General features: G+C 47.0%; 1 protein-coding gene across 3 annotated transcripts in view; it reads right to left on the bottom strand.

The window, feature by feature from the left end:
* Positions 1 to 23,621, bottom strand: part of RTTN (rotatin) — a 660,131-nt gene that overhangs the window by 97,202 nt on the left and 539,308 nt on the right. For all 3 annotated transcript variants that reach the window (XM_063923387.1, XM_063923386.1, XM_063923388.1), the window contains exons 43-44: positions 11,556 to 11,653; positions 1,181 to 1,258 (exon numbers count right to left, since the gene is read on the bottom strand). In XM_063923387.1, coding sequence (XP_063779457.1) covers positions 1,181 to 1,258; positions 11,556 to 11,653 — 176 coding nt within the window. The remainder of the gene's footprint in view (positions 1 to 1,180; positions 1,259 to 11,555; positions 11,654 to 23,621) is intronic.

The raw sequence follows: 23,621 nt of genomic DNA, 5'->3' as shown, positions 1-23,621 counted from the left end.
AGTTACAGCACATCTGTGATATGAGCAATTTATATACTTCACACAAACATACTGTACATTATATACACACATAGACAGAGGCGGTACTACCGCCAGTGCAACCAGTGCGTTGCACTGGGGCTCACCGCTGTCCAGGGGCCCAAAGCATGTAATGAGTCAAACTGACTCATTACATGCCGCTGTGTGCTGCGGGCAACCGCTGCCCGCAGCACACAGCCGCCCGCAGGAGACAGGAGAGGAGCGCAGTTGCCACGGGGGGAAGAAGGAGGAGGGAGGTGGAGGAGGTAGCCGCAGCAGCGCTGTTTTATTGGTTGAGGCGCTGCTGCTGCTGTCCCTCTGTTTCACTATAGGCTGTCTTCCGCCGCTGTGAAGCTCATTGAAATATGGAGACTACTGTGCACCGTTTATGAACTGGTATTATTTTGTGGCCACACCCCTTCCCCACTAAGCCACACCCCTATGTATTTTTGCACGCGCCTACGGCGCACACTGCCCCTGTTTTGCATGCAGGGGTGGGGCTCCGATGCCGTTTCTTGCACACAGTGCTAAAATGTCTAGTTACGGCACTACTGCTAGGTATCCATTTCTCTGGCCCTGAGCAGGTCCCCCTCATCAGATCCTCTCCAGGGGTGAGGGGGTGGACTTGGATGGGATGAGGGGGGGTGGGGGGGGGGGCAAAGCATTTTGTTGCACCTGGGCCCACCGCTCGCTAATTCCGCCACTGCACATAGATATAGATAAATGGGCTCCATTCAATTCTATGCCATGTCAATAGCGCCTAGAAGGAGGTCCCGAAGCTATTCAATTGATTGCGCTGTTATGCCTGACTAGAAGATAAGGAGGGGTGTGAGCAGAAATCTGACTTACTGTAACTAGTGCCACAATGCTGTTTTCTGTAAACAGCATCGTGGCAGGCACTTAAGTTGGAGAATGCTGGTTCTTGTAACTAAATGCTTATTTTAAAGTGCAAGAACTGGCATCTCTCGACTAGCAATGGGGACAATTGCATAGCTGTGGGACCTACTGTCCGGTGCTATTAACATTGCACAAAATTAAATTGAGTTTATTTAGTTTAATTCACAGATGTGCTTTAACTAATGAGAATTTATATTGCTAAATAATACATACGGATCATACAGTATAACACCATTTATATTTATTATGTGACACCAAAACTTACTTTGCACTCTTCATTTTTATAAATACAGTTTCTCAGAAGATGCAGAGTAACTTTTAACTGCTTGAAGAGATTATCTTCCTAAAATGGAAAGTAAATACATAGGATTCATTAAGAGAACAAAGACAAATCAATACAGTAATTGCTAATCTAGTAATTTAATCTTCACAAGTTCTTTTTCCGCAGTTTACAGTATATGCAAAAATCTATTTTGTAGTAATAGGTCATAGGTTGCTAGTTTAGGGAAAATAAACTACTATGCCAGAGATTAAATATTGATTAATTTGGTCACACATTTGTCTCTATACATTTATAACAGTAAAATAAAGAATAATTGGATTGAATGATTGTTGTGGTTTATGCTGTAGAAACAGGATCACGTGCAGGTACCTAACAGGTACTCCCAGAAAGCGGAGTATACACTAGCCGATTAATCAGATGATATATCGGACACATCTCTCAGTGTATATCAGCGATTGAGTCCTTACTGGGTCGTCCTGTTGGTCGTGCTGCATGCCCAATGGGACAACTCAGGGAATGACAGAATGCATTTTAAATGTGGCAGGCACTGTGCACTCAGCATAAGAGACATCTGTAAATTACAGCAGAAAGACACAATATAAAACAAGTCAGAAGTTGTATGTTAAAAAGGGGGCTGGAGCCAAATGGAAGCAATGATCAGAAGACACCAAAATCTTCCAGATCCACTGTAAGGAGCATATTTTTCCTTCAACTACACAGCAGCTTGATAAAAAAAATAAAAAAAAAAATAAGGGAAGAGACGATCATTAAATATCAAGAAATGTTACCCTTAATCCAGGCAAGACAGGATAATAACCACATGTCTGCATGGAGATTTATTTGCTAGGAGAAATTAGTAAAAGTATTTTTCAAATTCTCATTATGGGGCATATATAATAGGGTCCGAGTTTGCCGGAGGTGTGGAATGTCGGTTCGATCTCGGACATTTTTTAAAGCGGAAAACATTTACAAGGCAAAACAATGCCTTGTAAATGATGCCCGGTTTAAAAAAACATCCTTGATCGGCTTGTCATCTCGCACCTCCGGCAAACTCGGACTCTATTATATATGCCCCTATAAATTTAAGGATACAGATGTGTCTTCATACATTACTGCTGCAGTTGCGCCTTAGTCACAACTTGAAGAAGCTGGGTCGCATGAAAAAGTACTGATTCATTTGATATGACACTTGTATATGTGTGTGACTGAGTCTCTGAATCTGTATACAATGTGCTACAATGTAGCAGCCGCAGCTTTTTTTCCCAATACAAGTTCTGCTGTGCTCCTTATACAGGCTCAGTCACACACAACAAACAAGGGTCACATCAACTTAATCAGCAAAGTCTCTTTGTGCATCCTAATCACATTGCGCTGGAACGAAGATGCATTTTTGTCAAAAAAATATGCCCGACGACAGTAGAGTTGCACGAAACATAGCCGATAACTCGCGCCAGGCATCACGGAAAGGGATCTGTATTGGAAATACTGATATACTGTACAGTATGGTTCTCAGTAGGTGACATTTTATTTTATTTCCATAACTCTAAGGAAGCCCTTCACTCTGCTTTAGAAATGCTACAAGAGTACAGAGCAGTAGCTGGGTTCCTTACTATGGCCCAGATTTATCAAGCCTTGGAGAGTGGTACATTGCACGGTGATAAACTACCAACCAATTAGCTCCTGTCATTTTTCTTTTTTTTTCCCAGAAAGTTTTATTGGTCGATTTACAGTAATACACAATGCCACTGTGTTTCAATAGCATAGAGAAACAACATAATACAACATGGAACACAACAAAGCAATAATATGACAATCAAATGAGTAAAACTTTTTTTGTTTTTAAGTGAGACGACAGAAATAGAACAAGAGAAGAAGGAGTCCTCTAGGTCTACGGTGTGGCCAACCAGCCTAGGGGAGTGAGAGAGCAGGGAGAACAAACACAGGAAGGGACAAAATTGAGGGCAAAAGGGGAAATAGATAGAAGAGGAGGGGGGGGGGGGGGTCCGAGTGGCGGGGTCCGGGCAACCAACACAAAAATAAGGGTGCGTAGCATAATTAGCTACAGAATGGGGAGGGGGCATTTTGAGAAATGAGCAGGGTGCCCAGACCTTATCGAACGCCCTGGGGGATTGTCTAATGACACTGGTCATATATTTCATCTTATAAACGTACCAAATATAAGCGATAACGGATTGTAGGGATGGTGGGGAGGGCAACCTCCAGGCCTTTGCAATTTGACATGTCGTGGCAGTAGCCACATGACGTAATAACGTATTCTGATGTTTAGTTAAAGTCGGGAGGTCTAGAGGCAGTAGAAAGTATTTAGGGTCCATGGGGATTGGGGTAGAGAATAGGAGCGAAAGAAGTCGGACTACTTCCTTCCATAAAGGTACGAGTTTCGGGCAGGTCCACCAAATATGCATGTACGTCCCCTTAGAAGCGCAACCCCTCCAGCAGCCATCTGTAACATCAGGGTACATCGCCTTCAAACGAGAGGGTACGTAGTACCAACGATATAACAGTTTATACACATTCTCCTTAATCCTAACACAGATAGAGCTAGAGGACGCATTACTCCATATTTCACCCCACTCCTCCTCATCCAAAGTGACACCCAGATCCCTCTCCCAGGCCAATTCTCTGTGATCTCTGGGAGTAGCAGGGCCCTGCAGTAGCAAAGCATAGAAATCTGATATAAGACCTTTCGTAGAAGAGCGTCGCATACATATATTTTCAAGAGTGGTGAGAGGCCTGGAAGAGAGAGTGGTATGATCCCCGGAATGAAAGTGTCTAATTTGGAGGTAGCAAAAAAATTCACTATGGGGGAGAGAGTATTGTGTCTGAATTTGGCTAAACGTAGGAAAGGGTGCACTAGAGGTAATGTTGTTAAGAAAGGCAACGTTTTCCTGTTTCCAAAGTTAGAAAGCAGATTTAATCATTCCCGGAGGGAAGACAGGATTATGGAACAGGGGTATGAGGGGGGATGGGTTAGGGGCCAAATGATGTTTCCTCACAACAAGGTCCCAAATGTATATAGAACGGGCCACTACTGGGTGAGATGAGGTGGCACGAGGGCGGGCAGCTCTCGGGAGCCACAAAAGAGAAGAAAGTGTGGAGAGTCCCGACTCGCCAGCTTCGATAGCTATCCATACCATGTCCGCCCCCGAGCCACACCACTGAACACAGGATGCCATCTGAGCTGCATGGTAATAGTATTTAAAATTGGGTATACCTAAGCCTCCACCCCAGGAAGACCGTTGTAACAGCGAAAGTTTAATTCTAGGGTGTTTACTGGCGCAAAAAAAAAGGGAAGTGTGATGCTGCAGGAATTTAAAGACATAGGGAGGGACATAGATCGGGAGCGTCTGGAAAAGATAAATAAGTCTCAGAAGAATATTCATCTTTACAGAATTGGCCCGTCCAATCCATGAAATGAGATAGGAGGACCAAGTTTGGATATCCGAGCGAATCCGATCCAAAAGACGTGGAAAGTTCACTTGAAACAGTTGATGGTGTCTGTGGGTTAAGTAAATACCGAGGTATTTGAGTTTTCGGTTATGCCAGGAAAACGTGAATATTGATTCAAGATGTGACCTAGACGCAGGAGTAATGTAAAAGTCGAGTACTTCTGTTTTAGTGGCGTTAATCTTATATCCCGAGTGTTGTGAGTAGAGGTCAATCTCAGAGAGGAGAGGAGAGAGTGACGATGTCGGGTTTGAGAGAGAAACTAATACATCGTCAACATATAGTGCAATTTTATGTTCCTTGTGGCCAACATGAATCCCTGTAATATCCGAGTTAAGACGAACCCTGGCCGCTAAAGGCTCCATGACGAGAGCGAAAATCAAGGGCGAGAGCAGACACCCTTGTCTGGTACCATTAAGTATCTCAAAACATGAAGATGTGACCCCATTGACAGAGACCCGCGTGGAAGAGTTGCGATACAATGCCGAGACACCATCATAAAATTTACCCGAAAAGTCCATGCGTTGGAGAACAGAGAAAGCGAAAGGCCACGAAATGCGATCAAACGCCTTCTCCGCGTCCAGGGCTAGTAACAGGGAAGAGGACTTTTGTTGATGGATGGAATGGATAATATCAATGGCCCTTCTGGTGTTATCGGAGGCCTGTCGGCCTGGGATAAATCCTACCTGATCGGGATGTACCAGTACAGAGAGGAGAGGGGCCAATCGCAAGACTAAAATTTTAGCATAAATTTTCAAATCGACATTGAGCAATGAGATGGGCCTGTAATTGCCGCACTGGGTGGGGTCTCTGTCAGGTTTAGGGATCACCACAATATCAGCTTGAGTAGTTGCCGGAGCAAAGGATGCGCCCCACAAAATCTGGTTAAAGAGGGCGGTAAGGTGAGGGGCTAATACTTTGGCAAAGTGTTTATAATAGTGTGCCGTGAAACCGTCAGGGCCTGGGGCGGCTGAGGACCGTATGGATTTCATGGCTGTCAACGTCTCCTCTACTGAGATATCCTGATTCAGTGTGTCTAATTGGGCTGCGGAGGTGCTTGGTAGGGGGATCGAGGACAGGTAAGAATGTAACCTTTCCGGATCGAGGGAAGGGGAATGTGCCGGGGTCGGCAGGTTATACAGAGAGCTATAGTAATCTCTAAATTCTTCAACCATTAGTTTAGGGTCGTACGTAAGTTCACCCAGAGTCCGGGAATACAGTTTGTCGATTGCGCCATTCGCCCGTTTATGTCGCAATTTATTCGCCAGCAGGGAATCTGATTTGTCAGTCTTGTCGTAAAATTTCTGATTTAACTTTCGCAAAATGAGAGCCACACGACGGGACAAAAGTGCGTTCAGTTGGCCTTGTAAATTAGTGATTTGCGCAAGTAAAGCGGAGCAGGAATTTTGTTTATGCTGGGTGGTTAGGGTAGCTATTCGAGATTCTAACGAGTGTATCTCCTGCGTCGCCTTCTTGCGGAGCGAAGTGGTCCGTGCCATAAGGACACCCCTCAAGGTGGCCTTATGAGCCTCCCAAATTATACTAGCAGAGACATCAGGCGTGGTATTTTCAGTAAAATATTGTTCTATCGCCATTTGTATGTCTGTTGAGACTGACGGGTTAAACAGCAAGGATTCATCGAATTGCCATTTGCGAACAGCGTGGGTGCAGTGGTATAGATCCAAGAGAACATAAACGCCGGAATGGTCAGTCCAAGTGAAAGGGGTTATTCCCGCATCAGTAATTCTAGAGGCAATGGAGGACGAAATGTGTAACATATCGATCTGGGTGTAGTGCCGATGCGGGGCTGAGTAGTGGGTATAGTCTCTGGCCACAGAGTGGCAGAGACGCCACGAGTCTCGTAGATCATGAAACTTAAGAGAGGCTGCAAGCGTGCGCGAAGCTCTAGAGGCAAGAGGGGGACCAGTCCTATCTAAGATAGGGTCAAGAACAGTGTTAAAGTCCCCACCCAATACAATGTGGCCCTGTGCAACCTTGCCAATGTGACGGAAAAGGGAGTGGAAGTACTGAGGTTGATCCCGGTTAAGAGCATATACCGAAATAAGTGTCAGGACTTCAGAATGGAGGGTACCAATAACCATCAAGTACCGACCGTCTGGATCCGCCACAGTTTTGCTAAGTGTAAACGGAATGTGACGATTAATTAAAATTGCTACCCCCCGTTATTTACAATCCGCCAAAGCAAAGAAAGTTTGTGTAAATTGCCTACCGCGGAGTTGCGTGACGGAGCTCGTAAGGTGGGTTTCTTGAAGAAAAACTACGTCAGCTTTCTCACGTCTACAGGCGCCCAAAATCACCGTCCGTTTTTGGGGGGAGTTAAGGCCATTTACATTAACGGATAATATCTTTAGGGGCATGGTGACCTGGGTAACAACATCTCATTGAGAGCCATAGAAAAGGGGGTAAAAAAACAGAGGCCTCCCGGGTCCCAACAACCCATAAAAAAATAAAGGCAAGTGGAGTGGATACCCACAACCCACCACAAGGACAAGGGGAGAAAAGGGAAAAGGAAAAAGAGGCCACAGAAGGAAAGTAAAGAAAAGCAAGAAGAGAGGAAAGAAAGCCCATTCGGGCAGGAATCCTGTAGCGATGGGGCCCGTAACAGGACCGACAAACAAAGGAAAAATATAGTCGATAACGTAATTAAAGCAGGGAGTATGGGGGTAGTGGGACGAACAACCATATCAGGCTGAGCGGCCTGACCGAGAACCGAGTGGTCTAGGCCAAAGAAATCATACATCACAAAGATAAAACTTGTGTCAGGAAGGGAGGGACGGGGAGAGGAGAGAAAAAAAAAGGGGGAGGGGGAGGAGAATTTGGGAAGGAAGGAGGGGGAAGGGGAACATCAAAGGGAATAATACAGCAACAGTATATGGTCCATACAGTTGGTTGAGCATCATCGGACCAAACCGCAAAACGACCGGTCATCTTGTGACCATAAACCTGAGGGCAGAATGTACTTTAGGAGACATAACAAATGGAACATCTAAAGAACTAACATAGAAAGTGCCTGAAATAAACTAAGGGGGTCCACGGAGCAGGGACCAGGTCAACCAGCACCGCGAGGGACCCGCAGTACGCAAAGAAACTGTTTACATTGGGAACAGAGCATTAAGAGCATAATATCAAATTAACATATATAAAGGGACAAAGGGGGTCCAGAGAACTAGGGACAGGCAGTCCAGTCCATGGGGGACCTCCAGCAAACTGATGCAATGGCACAGTGAAACCTATAGAAGAAAAGAGGGCAGGCAATCAGGGGGGAGCATCATCTTCACCACTATGACGAGACACTCTCGACCATTCCGGCTGAGGCGGACGGGGCCTTTGAGACTTTGGCGAAGCAGACGGGTCGACAGATGAGGGCGACTATTCCGGTAGAAGATCAAGTTTGCGAAGCAGTTCCTGCCCTTGTGCCAGGCTCTTGAATGCATGGTTGGTGCAGTTAAAAGAAAGCTGCAACTGAAAGGGGAATCCCCAACGATTTCAAATCTGGCGTTGGCGCAAAATTCTAGTAATAGGTTGGAGGTCCCGTCGTTTCTGAATGGTCGAGGGCGCCAGGTCTTGGTAGATCTGCAATTGCATGCCCTGGAAGGCTATATCAGAGGAATCCCAGACGGCAGCAATTATTTTTTCCTTCGAGCGGTAATAATGGAGATGGGCTATGATGTCCCGAGGGGGCAGCGACGTTGAGGGTTTGGCCCGTAGGGCCCTGTGTGCCCTATAGAAGAGGCAGTCGTCATCAGACAAGTCTGGGACCAGATGCTGGAAGAGGTCTTTCAAGAAGGAGGGCAACGTAGAACTCTGGACTGATTCCGCCACATTAAGTATGCGCAGGTTATTGCGACGGGATCGATTCTCTTGGTCCTCTTGGTGTTCCTTCAGTGTCTCAACTTCAGCATGGAGCCTCGAGAGTTCGTGGTCTAGACGCTGTTGCGAGCGACATAAGTCGTCTGTCTTCATCTCCAGAGCATCCGTGCGATTTCCAAGATAGGCAATCTCCATTTTGAAGTCTGCAACAGCTTTGGACAGTTCTTGTTTAAAGGCTGTTCACGCGCCGTCCAAAAGGCCAAACATCACTGCCTGCATTTGAGGGTCAATACCCATCTCCGAAGAAAGTGGGGACAATGGAGACTCCGGGAGGTGCGCCATGCTCTGGGGGCCCTTAGCCTTGCTGCTGAAGAAGATTGCGGAGGCCTGAGAAGACTTCTTGTTCCTTTGTGACATAATACAGGCAAGGGAGAGGTTTATCTTCTCCAGTAAAGTTGTAATTCTGAGGGGGAAGGAGCGGAGGAGTAGAGAGCGGGAAATGACACAGGTGAGTTATGGGGCGGTCAGGCCGACCATGGGATATTATTCATCCGGAGACCATCGCAGCCGCGAGGAGCCCCAGGGCCAGATTGTATAGGTAGCTAAGACGATGAAGGTGCAATGACAATGCAGTGAGCTAAAAGAGCCACAGGAGGGAGCTCCAACATTAATTCCAGCCCAGAGGTTACCATTAATATAACCTATATGCCTTGCCATCCAGTTAATGCTGCTCCCAAAGTTCCAGTGGGCCAGGTGTTATGGGGACCCAGGTCCACAGTGACCAACATGCCAGCAGGGACAGCGGGGCAGTCCAGAAAGCACCCAGTGACTGCCAAAGGTGAGGGGCTCAAAGGGCAGCTGCGCCGAGGGGGTGCACTTCAGCAGCCTAAATATCCCCAGCAGTAAATATAGGTGCAGGGGGGCACTGTGTGCCGTTGTCAGGCTAAGCAGGTGTGGAGGCCAGGTGAAGCGGGCAGGGAGGTCAGGCTAAACGGATGCGGCCCCATGCAGGGAAGGGAGCTTTAAGATGGCCGCCGCAGTGCAGGGAGCCGGAGCAGAGACCCACCTCAAGCACAGGACAGATGCCGGGAGGAGGTGCAGGAGCCGTGGCTGCGGCGAGCGGCAGGCGTCCCGGCGGTGCGGTCTCCTCATCTTCCGATGTCCGTAGGAGCGGCGGCTTCAGCGAGAGGCAGGCGTCCCTGGTGGTGCGGTCTCCCCCTCTACGATCGTCCACTGCGGGTGCCAGGCCGAAATCCAGGTCCCTGGTTAGGAGGACGGGCAGGCCGCAACCCACGGGCTCACCTAGTGTGAACCCCGGCTCCACAGCGCTGCCCGGGAAGGCACCGGGGGAGTGATGGAAACAGGTGGGTGCAGCGGCAGGGGGAGTATAGCTCCCCAAAAAGGCCTAAAATAGTACTTTTAGCGGGTCTGGTGCGGGACCAGAGGAGGGACACGTCTCCCCCACTACATGGCTAGGCCACACCCCCAGCTCCTGTCATTTTTCAAACACAGCCTGTAACATGGCAGTTAGGAGCTGACTGGCTGGTACTTTAGTATTTTGCTATAGACAGGATTAATGGAGAACATGTTTTCAGCCCTGATATATACATTACATTTCTCCACATTAATCCAGTCTCTTAACCTGCTGGTATTAAAGACAATTTACTACTTTATTCCCTGTTTAACGTCTGAAGATCAATTTGTGTGAAGACAATCCCGACTTTCAATGTGGACACTATAGGGTATATTCAATTGAAGTCGAAAACTGCCGTCTGTCGAAAAGACGTCAGTTTTCAACTTTTTAAGGTCGAATCGTGATTTGACCTATTCAATATAACCCCAAATTTTTCGACTTGTCGAAAAGCATGTGGATCGGCGGAATAGCTGCCGATCCACGTGCTTGTGTCGAAAATGGGGCCAAAACCAAAGTCGAGTGAGATGGGGAGAGCAGCGCTGGAGAAAGGGAGAACCAAGGCGGGGATGGGGAAAGCAGTGCTGGAGGATGTCACAGCCGTCGCTTACAGCAGCGTCCACCCGGCTCCAGCAAGCGAGACCTCGCTTGCTGGAGCCGGGTGGACGCTGCCGTGAGCAGCGGCTGTGCGAGAGGAGGAGACGGGGAGCGGCAGCGGCTGTGAGAGGGGGGACGGGGAGCGGCGGCTGTGACAGGGGGGATGGATCGGCGGCTGTGAGAGCAGGGACTGGGGGGGGGATGAAGGAGAGCCGCGGGCAGACGAGGGAGAGCAGCACTACAGCAGCCGCTGCTGTAGCGCTGCTCTCCCCCGTCTCCCCTCCCGCGTCTCAATTCAACTTTTTTAAAAGTCGACTTGAGATGTCCATTGAATAGCCCAGGTCGGATCCATTCCGACAAATGAATGTCGGAATGGATCCGACTTCAGTTGAATATACCCCTCTCTCTCTGTGATCCGTCTTTGGAGATTTTGTGAGAGTTCTCCTGTTTTTTTTTTAAGTGGCAATCATTTACATGGCAAAGTCAACCTGGTTTTGCCATGTAAATGATTCCCACTTAAAAAATAAAACAGGCAATTTCTCCCAAAATCTCTCACTTTCTGATTCTCACACCTTATTATATCCCCCCCCCCCCCCCATGAAGTGCTACCTGTGTATTATAGCATATTTAGCCTGGATAGTGTGTTGTGGCATTGATACCTAGACATCTTCTCTACCTCTTATATACATGACTATGTCATAAGAGACAGCTTGCACTCAGACACGTTGGTTGGTGGTTTTCCCTAATATAAAATGATCAGATATTCTAGCAGCATGTATGAAAATGAACAAGCAGCTGTACTTGGCATCCCGACAGGAATGATGCCGGCAGTCATAAGATTGGTGCTAGAATCTCGACAGTCAGCATCCTGAATGTAAGCATGCTGGGGAGTGTTAGGGTTAGGCTGCGGAGGGCTACCGGTATTCTGACTGGCGGCATCCTCACTGACTCTATTCTGTGCCCAATCTGTACCCAATGCAACACCTCAAAATTGAAATTTGTTATTGGGGAATACTAATTATCAGTTATTCCTATGGTACAATGCACAAATACCTTTTTTCTCTGTGTAGACTTTCCTGTTCGTAGGGATTCGAGCGTCAGCTGTGCATGAATATATTTCAACTTTTCAGCGCAAGAATCTATAAAGTAAGCTACATGACAAAAACAGGCCTCAGAAAAGTAATCAGACCTACAGTTGCATATTACATTATCTAGAACAGGTGCAGTGCTACAGTATGAACAGGAAAGTACTGCTTCAAAAGACCCTTAAAGACTTACAGTAAAAAAGTAAATACATAGTTTTCACATTTTAAAGTACAGAAAATTCCACCTAAACTTTATGTTATTAGGTGTTTTAAGTCAACCTGCCACTGTGAACTGGATTGTTCTGCACATGTAAGATGGACAAAAAAAAAAAAAAAAAGAACAGAGTACATGTGCACTTCGCTTCAAGAGTAAAATAACTATTAGCTGCAATCAGTGAAATGAATAGAAGAAAAAACTGCTCGTGGCTGAAAAGCAGAAAAATGCATGTAACTTCATATGTACCACTGTGTAATAAAATTAACTAAATAATAAAAAATAGGTAGCATGCACCATTACCAAAAGCCATATCCAGCCCTTATGTCAGCAGTGGGTTCCATACTATAGTGAAAATCAGCCCCAGGCTGTACAGAAGAAGGCTAGTGCCTGATACAGAAAGATGCAGTAAAAAAATATTTGTTATGGTAGACTTACCGTTGATAACTCTATTTCTCCTAAGTCCACAGGATCAACAGGATAACATTGAAATATGAGGTAGCAACAGCGGATTGGCACCAAACGATCAAAGCTTTCAGCCTCCCAGAATGCAACGCGCCTGTCCCTATATCCCCATCTCCTGGCTCAGGCAATTCAGTTGTTTTCCAAAGCTCAAGGCAAGAGCATCATAGAGAGCCCTAATCAGGCAAGAACAACACACATGCACACCCTTCCATACAAGAAGGAAGAGGTTAGTACAGATGGAGCCTTCTTTATCTAACCCTGCCTAGTCGCAGGCGTACACTCCCGGCGTGACTAGGCGATCAGTCCGCCTAGTCACGCCGGGAGTGCACGAGCCACTTCCCATTCAGAGCATCTCCGTCCGGGCACAGACGGAGACGCTCTCAATTAAAGTGAACGGGGAGAGTCTCCGTCCGGGCGCACGCGCCTGTCCAGATGGAGATGCTCACAGTGACTAGGTGCGCCCAGGAGTGCGCGCCTAGTCACACAAAGAGCATGAATAACGGAGGCTCCATCTGTAAGTGAAAAGATTCTCAAATCAGGTGCGTCAGGGTCGAAACACACAGGTCACGCGAAAGTCCAATCTCACTGACAGGGCATCCACAAAGATCGCTTTGGGATCCTTCACTCTTGACCCGTATGAGGGAACTTTGTTGTTCTGACGGGACGCCATGAGATCTATCTCCGGTAACCCCCACTTGTTTACCAGGAAGACCTTGGGGTGTAAACCCCATTCGTTTGCATGAATGGTATGTCGACTGAGAAAATCCGCTTCCCAGTTTAGGATTCCCGAAATGAACACTGCGGACAAGGCTGGATGATGAAGTTCTGCCAACTTTAATATGTGACATACCTCCCTGATGGTTGAGGTACGCTAGTGCTGTTGCATTGTCCGAGCGGTTTTGGACTGGTTTTACCCTGGAGGATGTCCTTTGCCTGAATAAGTGCCATATACATGACCCGAAGTTCCAATATATTTATTGGCAGGCGACTCTCTTATTTGGTCCACTGACCCTGGAAGCAACTCCTTCCTGACACTGCTCCCAAGCTCTGAAGGCTAGCATCCGTTGTCAGAATTTCCCAATCTGATATCCAAAAGGGTCTCCCTTTGTCCAGATGGGATGTCTGCAGCCACCAGGCTAATGACCTCCTTACTTCCAGAGGTAGGACCATAGTCTGCGTTTTTATTGCCTGATGACAACCATTCAATTTGGAAAGGATCAGATGTTGCAGAGGCCTCAAGTGGAACTGAGCATACTACACCATGTCAAGTGTCGACACCATCAACTCCATCACACACACTGCTGCATGAATGGATACACTGACTGTGTAGCAGCTCCTGAATCCTTGACTGAATTTTGGATATTTTTGGATATTTTGATCAGAGGTAAAATTACTCTAATCCAACAAAGCCCCCAAGTGAGTCATCTGTTGTGACGGAACCAGGGACGACTTTGCCCAATTTATGAGCCAACCGTGTCTCTGCAAACAAGCTATTGTCTGCTACAGATAACACTGAAGCAATTTCTGAGATTGTGCCAGAATTAATAAGTCATCGAGGTATGGAAAAATCCTTATCCCCTGCTGATGGAGATAAGATGCCATTACCACCATAATTTTGGTGAACACTCTGGGAGCTGTGGCCAGTCCAAATGGTAAGGCCTGAAACTGAAAATGTTGCTGGAGAATAGCAAACCTGAGATAGCACTGATGGGACAGTGCTGTAGGAACATGAAGGTAAGCATCTTGGATATCCAGGGATACCATAAAATTTTCCGGCTCCATGGCCAAAATAATGGAACGTAAAGTCTCCATATGAAACCGAGGCAACAAAATGTACTTGTTCAGCCCTTTGAGATTGAGTATGGGTCAGAACGGCCCATTTGGCTTCTGAATTAGAAACCATTTGGCATATAAACCTTGTCCTCGTTGTGCATGAGGACCTGGAATTATCACTCCAGACTGAAGCAACTTTTGAACTGCCTCTTGCAAAGCCCTGGCCTTTCGTTTCCACTGAAGACGGGCTGGTACAAAAAAACCTTTGAGGAGGGTGTTTCTAGAAAGCAAATGCATAACCGTGAGATACTGCTTCTTGCACCCAGGAATCTGTGGTAGACTGCTGCCAGATCTGTGCAGACTGAAGAAGTCGGCCTCCCACCCTGGGGTCCCCCAGGTAGAGGCCCGCACCATCAGGCTGATGGTTTATCTTCTGATTTGGAAGCCGGCCCTCTGGTAGCCCAATACTTTTCAGTCTTACCAGACTTGTCAGATTCAGACTGTTTGCCATAACCCTTTCGTTTTGCTTTTCCTCGAGGGCCAAAAAGCTGGAAATCTAGGCTTGGATTTATGTGGGGAAGGAAACTTCACTTGAAGTCTGCTTCTGACTCCACAATACTGTTTACCAAAAATAATAGATTTCCATGTACGTAGCCAAACCGCTCTGCGAGCTGCTACTGCTGAGGCTGATGCCTGAGAGGCAATTGTACCCATATCCAGGGCTGCTTCTTCCATAAAAATAGCTGTCTGTTTAATATGTGCAATATGGGCTTTTTGCTCTCTAGATGCCATTGAAAGGTCATCCTCCAATGCATCAGCCCAGGCTGCCACTGCTTTTGCTATCCAAGCTGAAGCCATGGCTGGTCTTGTGATTGCCCCAGAAAAGGAGAAAAAGGTTTTAAGAAAACAATCTATTTTCCTATCCTTGACATCATGTAATGATGTTGAAGGCAGATGTAATGTAGATTTTCACACCAATCAGATGACATGCATATCTACTTTGGGAGCCACCTCCATTTTTAAACAGTCCCCAGCCGGAAGAGGATAATGGGAATTCTATTTCCTTGGAATTCTAAACTTCTTACTGGGTGTAACCCAGGCCTCTTGCATAATTTTCATCAGCTGTTCTAACCCGGGAAACTCAGTCCTAACTATTTTGGGATGTTTAAACACAGGTGCCTTAGATTTTAACAAAGGCTCTAATGCCTCCTCTAGGGATAGAATGGCTTGCTTGGCAATAATTAGCCCAGGAATGTCCACTGAGCTGAGGCCTTCTTCCTCGTCTCTGTATGCAGACCTGGAGTGCAATGTGTCCTCATCCTCCAACGAGTCCTCATCTGAAACATGTGTAGACTGTGAAGATGTTGTTTCATGTCTATGTGATTTACTTACCACTGGCCTTTCAGCCTGTTTCTGTTGAGAGACTGCCGAATCCTGTACTGGATGTGATAACCCCCAGGTGGAATGTTGCGTGTAAGGGTTAAATGGGTAACCTATCCCTGGTATAGGAGCTGGCATTATCAGCTCAGCTATACTGGATAATGTCTGTGCAAAAGTAGCCCATTGTGCAAAAGTAGCCCATTGTGGTTCAACCTGAACCTGTGCCTGCCTTGGATTATTCAAGAGGCTTTGGTGAAAGCTAAAGCAATTTGCACATAATTCATTTTGAACCAGATCCTGAGAGGTTAACCCAGCTTTGCAAGACAAACATGACATGAGTGTTTGTGCTGCTGTGGAGAGTGTATCCTTCTCACCCTTGCCTCTCTTAGACAAATACATCACACACCTTTACAGTGTTAACTACACAAACTGTGACTACAATCACTTTAAAATTTGTTAAAGTGACATACAATCCGATCCCTCCCTGCTTTACACCAGCATTGAGGATCGGAATACACAGAAACTCACAGAATATAGTAAAGTTAGTCTCAACTGTAATTGACCACCCGGACTCCACCACAGTTAGGGTCAGGCATTGTTCCTAACAACAGTATTGACCAGGAGTTAGATACTACGCATTGCAGGACATTTTCATTATTTCAATATGTGGTTATAAAACACCAATTGACTGTTCGATATCCCGCTCATATCACTTTTGTAGCAGTATCAGCTTATTGATATCTTTTGTCTATTTTACCAGTAAAGTTTTGAAATATACTTATTGTGATCGGTTTTTGTGATAGGTTTTTTACATTGCATTATAACGCATTTCGGGGGTAATTCCAAGTTGATCGCAGCAGGATTTTTTTTTAGCAGTTGGGCAAAACCATGTGCACTGCAGGGGAGGCAGATTTAACATGTGCAGAGAGTTAGATTTGGGTGTGGTGTGTTCAATCTGCAATCTAATTTGCAGTGTAAAAATAAAGCAGCCAGTATTTACCCTGCACAGACATAAAATAACCCACCCAAACTAACTCTTTCTGCACATGTTATATCTGCCTCCCCTGCAGTGCACATGATTTTGCCCAACTGCTAAAAAAAATCCTGCTACGATCAACTTGGAATTACCCCCTTCATTTCCACTTTCACACGAGACATTTGCAGACAGCAGAAAGGGCCGAGCGCAGCACCTTTAATCATTAAAATTTAACAAGTTCCTCACAAAAACAATAAATAGTAAAATCCGGGATTCCATAGCTGCTATGTTACAAAAAATTGCATCTATGGAATCCCGGCTTTTGCTATTTCTTGTTTTTGTGAGGAACTTTTTATAAAAATTTTTAAGTGAATTAATAAAATTTCACTTACAGTATAAAAAGACCTCAGAAACAGGGCTCTAGCCTGAAACGCATTTGGAGAGAGCCGAGTACCGGACAGCTTACAGTGACATCACTGCACAACGCCGATGGGCAGTGAACACACGGACACCTGGAAGAACCAGCCAGCGGTAGAGGAAGCATACTATACAAGCATCAGAGGTAGATAGTGATAGGGAAAGCTTAGTTCACTCTTTTTCCTGCTGTCATCCAAAGTGCGGCTAGCGCCGTCAGCAACATCGGACCCCTAACCATTTCCTACAGACTCTGCATCAACTACTCTATTAAAGAGCTTTAAACATTTGTATTTAACAAAACCTTTTTTACAGATATTGCGTTGCTATATTACATAGTTCCTACAAGCGGTCCCTTATTATATTTTATACTGATCTCCCCCAGCCCCGCAGCCTAACCCTCCTCCCTACTGCCTAACTCTAACCACAACTCTGGTACTTAATTCCAGGATGTAATGGGACTCTGGCCGTCGGGATCCTGCTATCTGTCTTTTGACTGTCGGTATCCTGACTGGCAGTATTTTGACTGCATCCCACTGAGAATACCCCCAGGTGCCCATTACATTCAAAAAATGAGATTTATGGTAAGAGTCATCATTGTTAAATCTCTTTCTGCGAGGTACACTGGATTCCACAGGGAATAACACCGGGGTGTAGAGTTGAATCTTGATCCGGGGCACCAACAGGCTAAAGCTTTGACTGCTCCCAGGATGCACTGCACCGCCTCCTCTATAGCCCCGCCTCCAAGCACTGGAGCTCAGTTTCGTTAACCAGTCCAGTGCAGTAGCAGGTAAAATAGAGACGGTAGATGTTAGACACATAGGGGGAGATTCAAATGTTTGAAAAGTCAGTTGGGAGTCTGTTTTTTCCTATATAAAAGACCGGGGGGAAAAAAAGACACCCAACCGACTTTTCAAACATTTGAATCGCCCCCATAGAATCACATTCTCATGACAGGTGAAGGTACCTGCGGCTAATGCCATACGAACCCAAAGAAGCTAAGTGTGTCAGGGTGGGCGCCCTGTGGAATCCAGTGTACCTCGCAGAAAGAGATTTAACAATGGTAAATCTTACCATAAATCTCCTTTTCTGCAGCGGGGTACACTGGTATTCCACAGGGAATAACATCGGGGATGTCCTAAAGCAGTTCCTCATTGGAGTGGACACACTGTAGCGGGCACAAGAACCCGGCGTCCAAAGGAAGCATCCTGGGAGGTGGAAGTATCAAAGGCATAGAACCTGATGAACGTGTTCACTGAGGACCACGTAGCCGCCTTGCACAACTGTTCAGCAAATGCGCAACGGCAGGCCACCCAAGAAGGTCTAACAAACTGAGTAGAATGGGCCTTGATAGCAGCAGGAGCTGGGAGTCCAGCCTGCGCATAAGCTTGTACAATCACCATTCTAATCCATCTGGCCAAGGTCTGCTTATTCGTTCGCCAGCCATGTTTGTGAAAACCAAAAAGGACAAAAAGAGAGTCTGACGTCCTGATGGAGGCAGTCCTCTCCACATCTATACGGAGAGCCCGTACCACATCCAAAGACCGCTCTTTGGAGGACAAACCAGGAGAGATAAAGGCTGGAAACACAATCTCTTGGTTAAAGTGGAAAGATGACACCATCTTAGGTGTATAACCAGGGCGAGTTCGAAGAACAGCCCGGTCACGGTGAAAAATCAGAAAGGGTGGACGACAGGACAAAGCGCCTAAGTCCGACACCCTCCTAGCAGAGGCAATAGCCAGCAGAAACACGACCTTAAGCATAAGGCATTTAAGGTCCACAGACTCAAGAGGTTCAAATGGAGACTCTTGTAGGGCTTTTAAGATAACAGACAGATACCATGGAGCCAGAGGAGGGACACAGGGAGGGTGAATCCGTAAAACACCCTGAGTGAAAGTATGAACGTCAGGAAGAGACGTAATTTTTCTCTGAAACCACACTGACAAGGCAGATATATGAACCTTGAGGGAGGCCAAACGAAGGCCTAAGTCCAGGCCTTGTTGCAGAAAAGCCAAAAGTCTGGCAGTGCTGAACTTGTATGCATCGTAATTCTTATTAGCACACCAGATGAAATAAGAATTCCAGACCCTATAATAAATCTGAGCTGAAGCCGGTTTACGGGCTTTCAACATAGTTTGAATGACCGCCTCAAAGAATCCTTTGGCCCTCAGGACTGAAGCTTCAAGAACCACACCGTCAAAGCCAGTCTGGCCAGGTACGGGTAGACACAAGGGCCCTGAATGAGGAGGTCTGGGCGTTGAGGATGTAGAAGAGGCCGCTCTATTGAGAGACCCTGCAGGTGTGAGAATCAATGCCGTCTGGGCCAAGCCGGAGCGACTAGAAGCAATATTCATCCTTCTTGCTTGAACTTCCGTTGTACCCTGGGCAGGAGTGACACTGGAGGGAACACGTATATCAGCCGAAAGTTCCATGGAATTGCCAGTGCATCCACGAACGCTGCTTGGGGATCCACTGTCCTTGCTCCGAAGACCGGAACCTTGTGATTGTGTCGAGACGCCATCAGGTCTACATCTGGTAGGCCCAACTTGTCCACTAGGAGTTGAAAGACTTCCGGATGAAGAATCTACTCTCCGGCGTGTACGTCCTGACGACTGAGGAAGTCCGCTTCCCACTTGATGACTCCCAGAATGAACAATGCCGATATGGCTGGCAGATGGCGTTCCATCCATTGAAGGATTTTTGACACTTCCATCATTGCCTTGCGGCTTCGAGTGCCGCCTTGATGATTTATGTATGCCACCATGGTGGCGTTGTCTGACTGTAATTGAACAGGCCTGTTTTGTACCAGAGGCAGGGCAAGTTTCAGTGCATTGAACACTGACCGCAATTCCAGAATATTTATCGGGATGAGATAATCCTCCCTGGTCCACCGACCCTGAAGAGAGTGTTGCTCCAACGATGCGCCGCAACCCTGCAGACTGGCATCTGTCATTAGGAGGACCCAGTTGGGGATCCAGAAGGGACAACCCGTGCTCAACTGTTGGTCCTGCAGCCACCAGCTCAGTGACAGACGGACCTCTGGATTCAAGGATATCATTTGAGACCTGATCCGGTGAGGCAGGCCAACCCACTTGGAAAGGATTTACCTCTGTAGAGGGCGGGAATGAAATTGAGCATACTCTACCATGTCGAAAGCCGACATCATGAGGTCTAGTACTTGCATCGCCGAGTGTATCGACATTCTTGGACGAGAGAGGAAGAATAGTATTCTGTCCTGAAGTTTCAGGACCTTCTCTGGAGACCAGAACAAGGATCAGCAAGTCGTCCAGATATGGCAGGATCCTGACACCTTGACGACGGAGAATGGCCGTCATGGTTGCCATGATCTTGGTGAAGATCCGAGGAGCTGTGGTCAGTCCAAAAGGCAAGGTTTGGAATTGATAATGTAGGTTGCCAATAGCAAACCGCAGATACTGCTGATGCGACAAGGCAATAGGTATGTGTAGGTAAGCATCCTGTATGTCCAGGGATACCATATAGCTCCAAAGCCAGAACAATAGAGCGAACAGTTTCCATACGGAATTTGGATACCTTCACAAACTTGTTCAAAGATTTGAGGTTAAGAATGAGCCGGGAGGATCAATTCGGCTTCGGAACTATAAACAGTGTCAAATAGTATACCCTGCCTCTCTGAGACAGAGACACCGGCACTATAACTACCGTGTCCAGGAGGGATTGTACAATAAAATGTGGAGTTTTTGCTTTTAATGGATCCGAAGGAATAACCGTCGAGCAAAACTGGCGGGCGGGACGTTTCTTGAAAGAGATGGTGTATCCGTGAGAGACAACTTCCTGCAGTCAGACGTCTGAAGTGTTCTTTGACTATACCTGGGCAAACTGCAGAAGTCGGCCTCCCACCCTGGGGTCCCCCAGGGGGAGGCCCACCCCGCCATGTGGCAGGTTTGTCTGATTTGGATGCAGGCTGACGGGCGGCCCAAGAACGTTTAGGTTTGGGCTTAGAGGTTTTGGAAGTGCGAGCTTGTCTCGGGTACGCATGACCCTTCGCTTTACTTGGAGGTCGAAAGGAACGAAAAGCGGTACTATTAGCCTTCGGAGCCGAAGGATTAGTACTTGGGAGACACGCAGTCTTTGCCGACACCAAGTCAGTCACAATCTTGTTCAGATCTTCCCCAAACAGTTTATTTCCCTTAAAAGGGAGCACCTCCAAGGTCTTCTTAGAGTCCAGGTCCACCGACCAGGACCGTAACCACAAAATCGGGCGAGCCAGGATGGACGTAGTAGACACTTTGGCCGCCATAACACCTGCATCAGAGGCCGCCTCCTGAATGTAATGGGAGGCTGTGGTAATATATAATAGACAGTGTCTGGCGTTGTCAGAAAAATTCAGAGGTAGCTCTGCCTCAACTGCTTGAACCCAACACCTTTTGCAGCCCAAGAGGCTGCCATAGTGGGTCTATGTACAGCACCAGCAAGAGTGTAAATAGACTTCAAGCAGCCCTCCACACGCTTATCTGTCGGTTCCTTCAGAGAGGTGACGGTGGTGACAGGCAGAGTAGATGATACCACAAGATGGGCTACATGTGAGTCCACTGGTGGTGTGTTTCCCACCTGTTACTTTACTCTGCAGAGAGAGGATAACGAGCTAGCATCTTTTTAGACAGGGAAAATTTCTTTCCTGGAGACTCCCAGGATTCCTGACGTATGTCAATTAAGTGGTCAGAATGTGGTAAGACTAATTTGATAACCTTCTGACGTTTGAACTTATCAGGTTTCTTAGACATATCTGGAGGGTCAATCTCGTCATCAATCTAAAGAATCAGCTTGATCGCCTCCACTAGGTCAGGAACATCAATCTGTGTTGCAGATTCCTCATCAGAAGCAGCTGTAACAGTGTCTGATGGATCAGTATATTCCCCATCCTCATCGGATGAAGTATCCGAAACATGAGTGGATTGTGAGGAAAAAATGGCCTGCTTAGAAGACCCTTTGGTCCCAGTAGGGCGAGGGTTAGGCTTTTGTTTAACCAGGGACTGATTTAATTGCTGTAACTGGGATGACAGAGTATCCGCCCATGGTGGATTAACTACACGGACAATATGTGGCTGGAATAGCACAGGAGGTCCCACAGGGGGTCTTGATTAGCCACTGGTGCTGCGGACTGACTAGGGGGTGCAGAACACCCAGTACCGGAACCCTCAGCTGAAATCTTTTCCTCAGGTAAATCCGTGGCGTCAGCACTGCATGAAGCAGGAGTGTCCGCGGATTTCCCGCCCTGTGTAGCAGACATTATTGGTAATGTAGCCTTAGGATGTAACAGTACAATATAGCCAGACAAACGCAATACCAGTAAATAACCCCATGTGTTATGTGACCACAAATGCAGAACACAAACAGAGGATTAAATCGGCATTAAGTGACTGAAACACACAGTGAAAAATACAACAGTATATCCTGTGGAACACTACATGGTATATGAGACCCTGATGCACTTAGCCACCGAGAGTACAGAATATAGTGATAGCAATATGTGTAAGATACACAGAATGGAAACCACACAGCAGCTATAGGCACACACAGTCGCATGAACAATGCAGAAATTATCACATATAACAGTAAAACTGCACTGGACTAGTAATACTATATATATATATATATACATACACACATACACAGTTATAACAATGCACAGTAAACACTGGATGTATATCACAGAATACTTGTACTAAATATTCATATAGAGTGCACTTGTTCTTAACTATCGCTGTCTAAACGACATGTAGAATACTTAAGTGTCCTGTAAATGCACAGCGCTGATGAGACAGGCGGCTTTACAGAGGAGACAATGCCCAGCAGTCCCATGATCAGCGCAGCTCTGTGAAATGGCGCCCAAACGCTGACAGGGAATGAGGGAGAGAAATGCAGCTCCAGGGCGGGAACACCTGCTGTAGAGGGCGCCTGGAACTGGGGGAGGGGCTACAGATCAGCGCCTTAACCCCTCTGCTGGACTTCACCATCGGGTACTGTGGAGCCTATAATAAACGGATTTTAGGAAATCCGACCTGTGCTCCCTGCCCTGGTGGATATAGTGGGGTCCCTGCACGGCCACAGTGTCCACGCCAGCGGCGCGGTCCGTCTCCTAGGACCGCGACCGGATCGCGATTTCGGCAGGTCCCAGCTAGAGTACCCTCTCTTACCTCCTCCCTGAAGTGCGGCCACGCGATCCAGGAGAGCAGCAGCGGTGATGTGTGCCTTAAGGGTACCGGAGAGCCTCCACTGCAGCAACTAGGGAGCGGCAGTATGCAGCGCCGCTGAGGGAGGTGATAGAGCCACAGCACAGAATGTCAACATGACATAAACAGCATCCAGTGCCTGTGCTGCGGCCCTTGAAGTCTTTCTTCATAAAAAGCTCTTATCAGGCCCACCTGTTAGCTGCCTGCACTGCTGGCACCAACTTACAAACTGAGCTCTAGTGCCTGGAGGCGGGGCTATAGAGGAGGCGGTGCAGTGCATCCTGGGAACAGTCAAAGGTTTAGCCTGTTGGTGCCTCGGATCAAGATACAACTCTACACCCCGATGTTATTCACTGTGGAATATTAGTGTACCCCGCTGCAGAAATGGCCCTTTAAACCTCACCTATTCATCAATGTCTACAAGTCTTCCACATAATGATATCCATGTTGGCTCTGTCTCCCTACGCTCACATTTTCCCTCTGTGTCATCCAGTTATTGACTCAGCCTTGCTTACTCCCACACAGGAGTGTGGCCTTCCCTCCTCCTGTGTTCTTGTCTCCCCCCTATTTATCCACTCCTCATGTTCTTGTGTTTTGCCA

The sequence above is a fragment of the Pseudophryne corroboree genome, chromosome 5 (assembly GCF_028390025.1).
Source record: "Pseudophryne corroboree isolate aPseCor3 chromosome 5, aPseCor3.hap2, whole genome shotgun sequence".
Taxonomy (NCBI): Eukaryota; Metazoa; Chordata; class Amphibia; order Anura; family Myobatrachidae; genus Pseudophryne; species Pseudophryne corroboree.
This window is presented reverse-complemented; position numbering and strand designations above follow the sequence as displayed.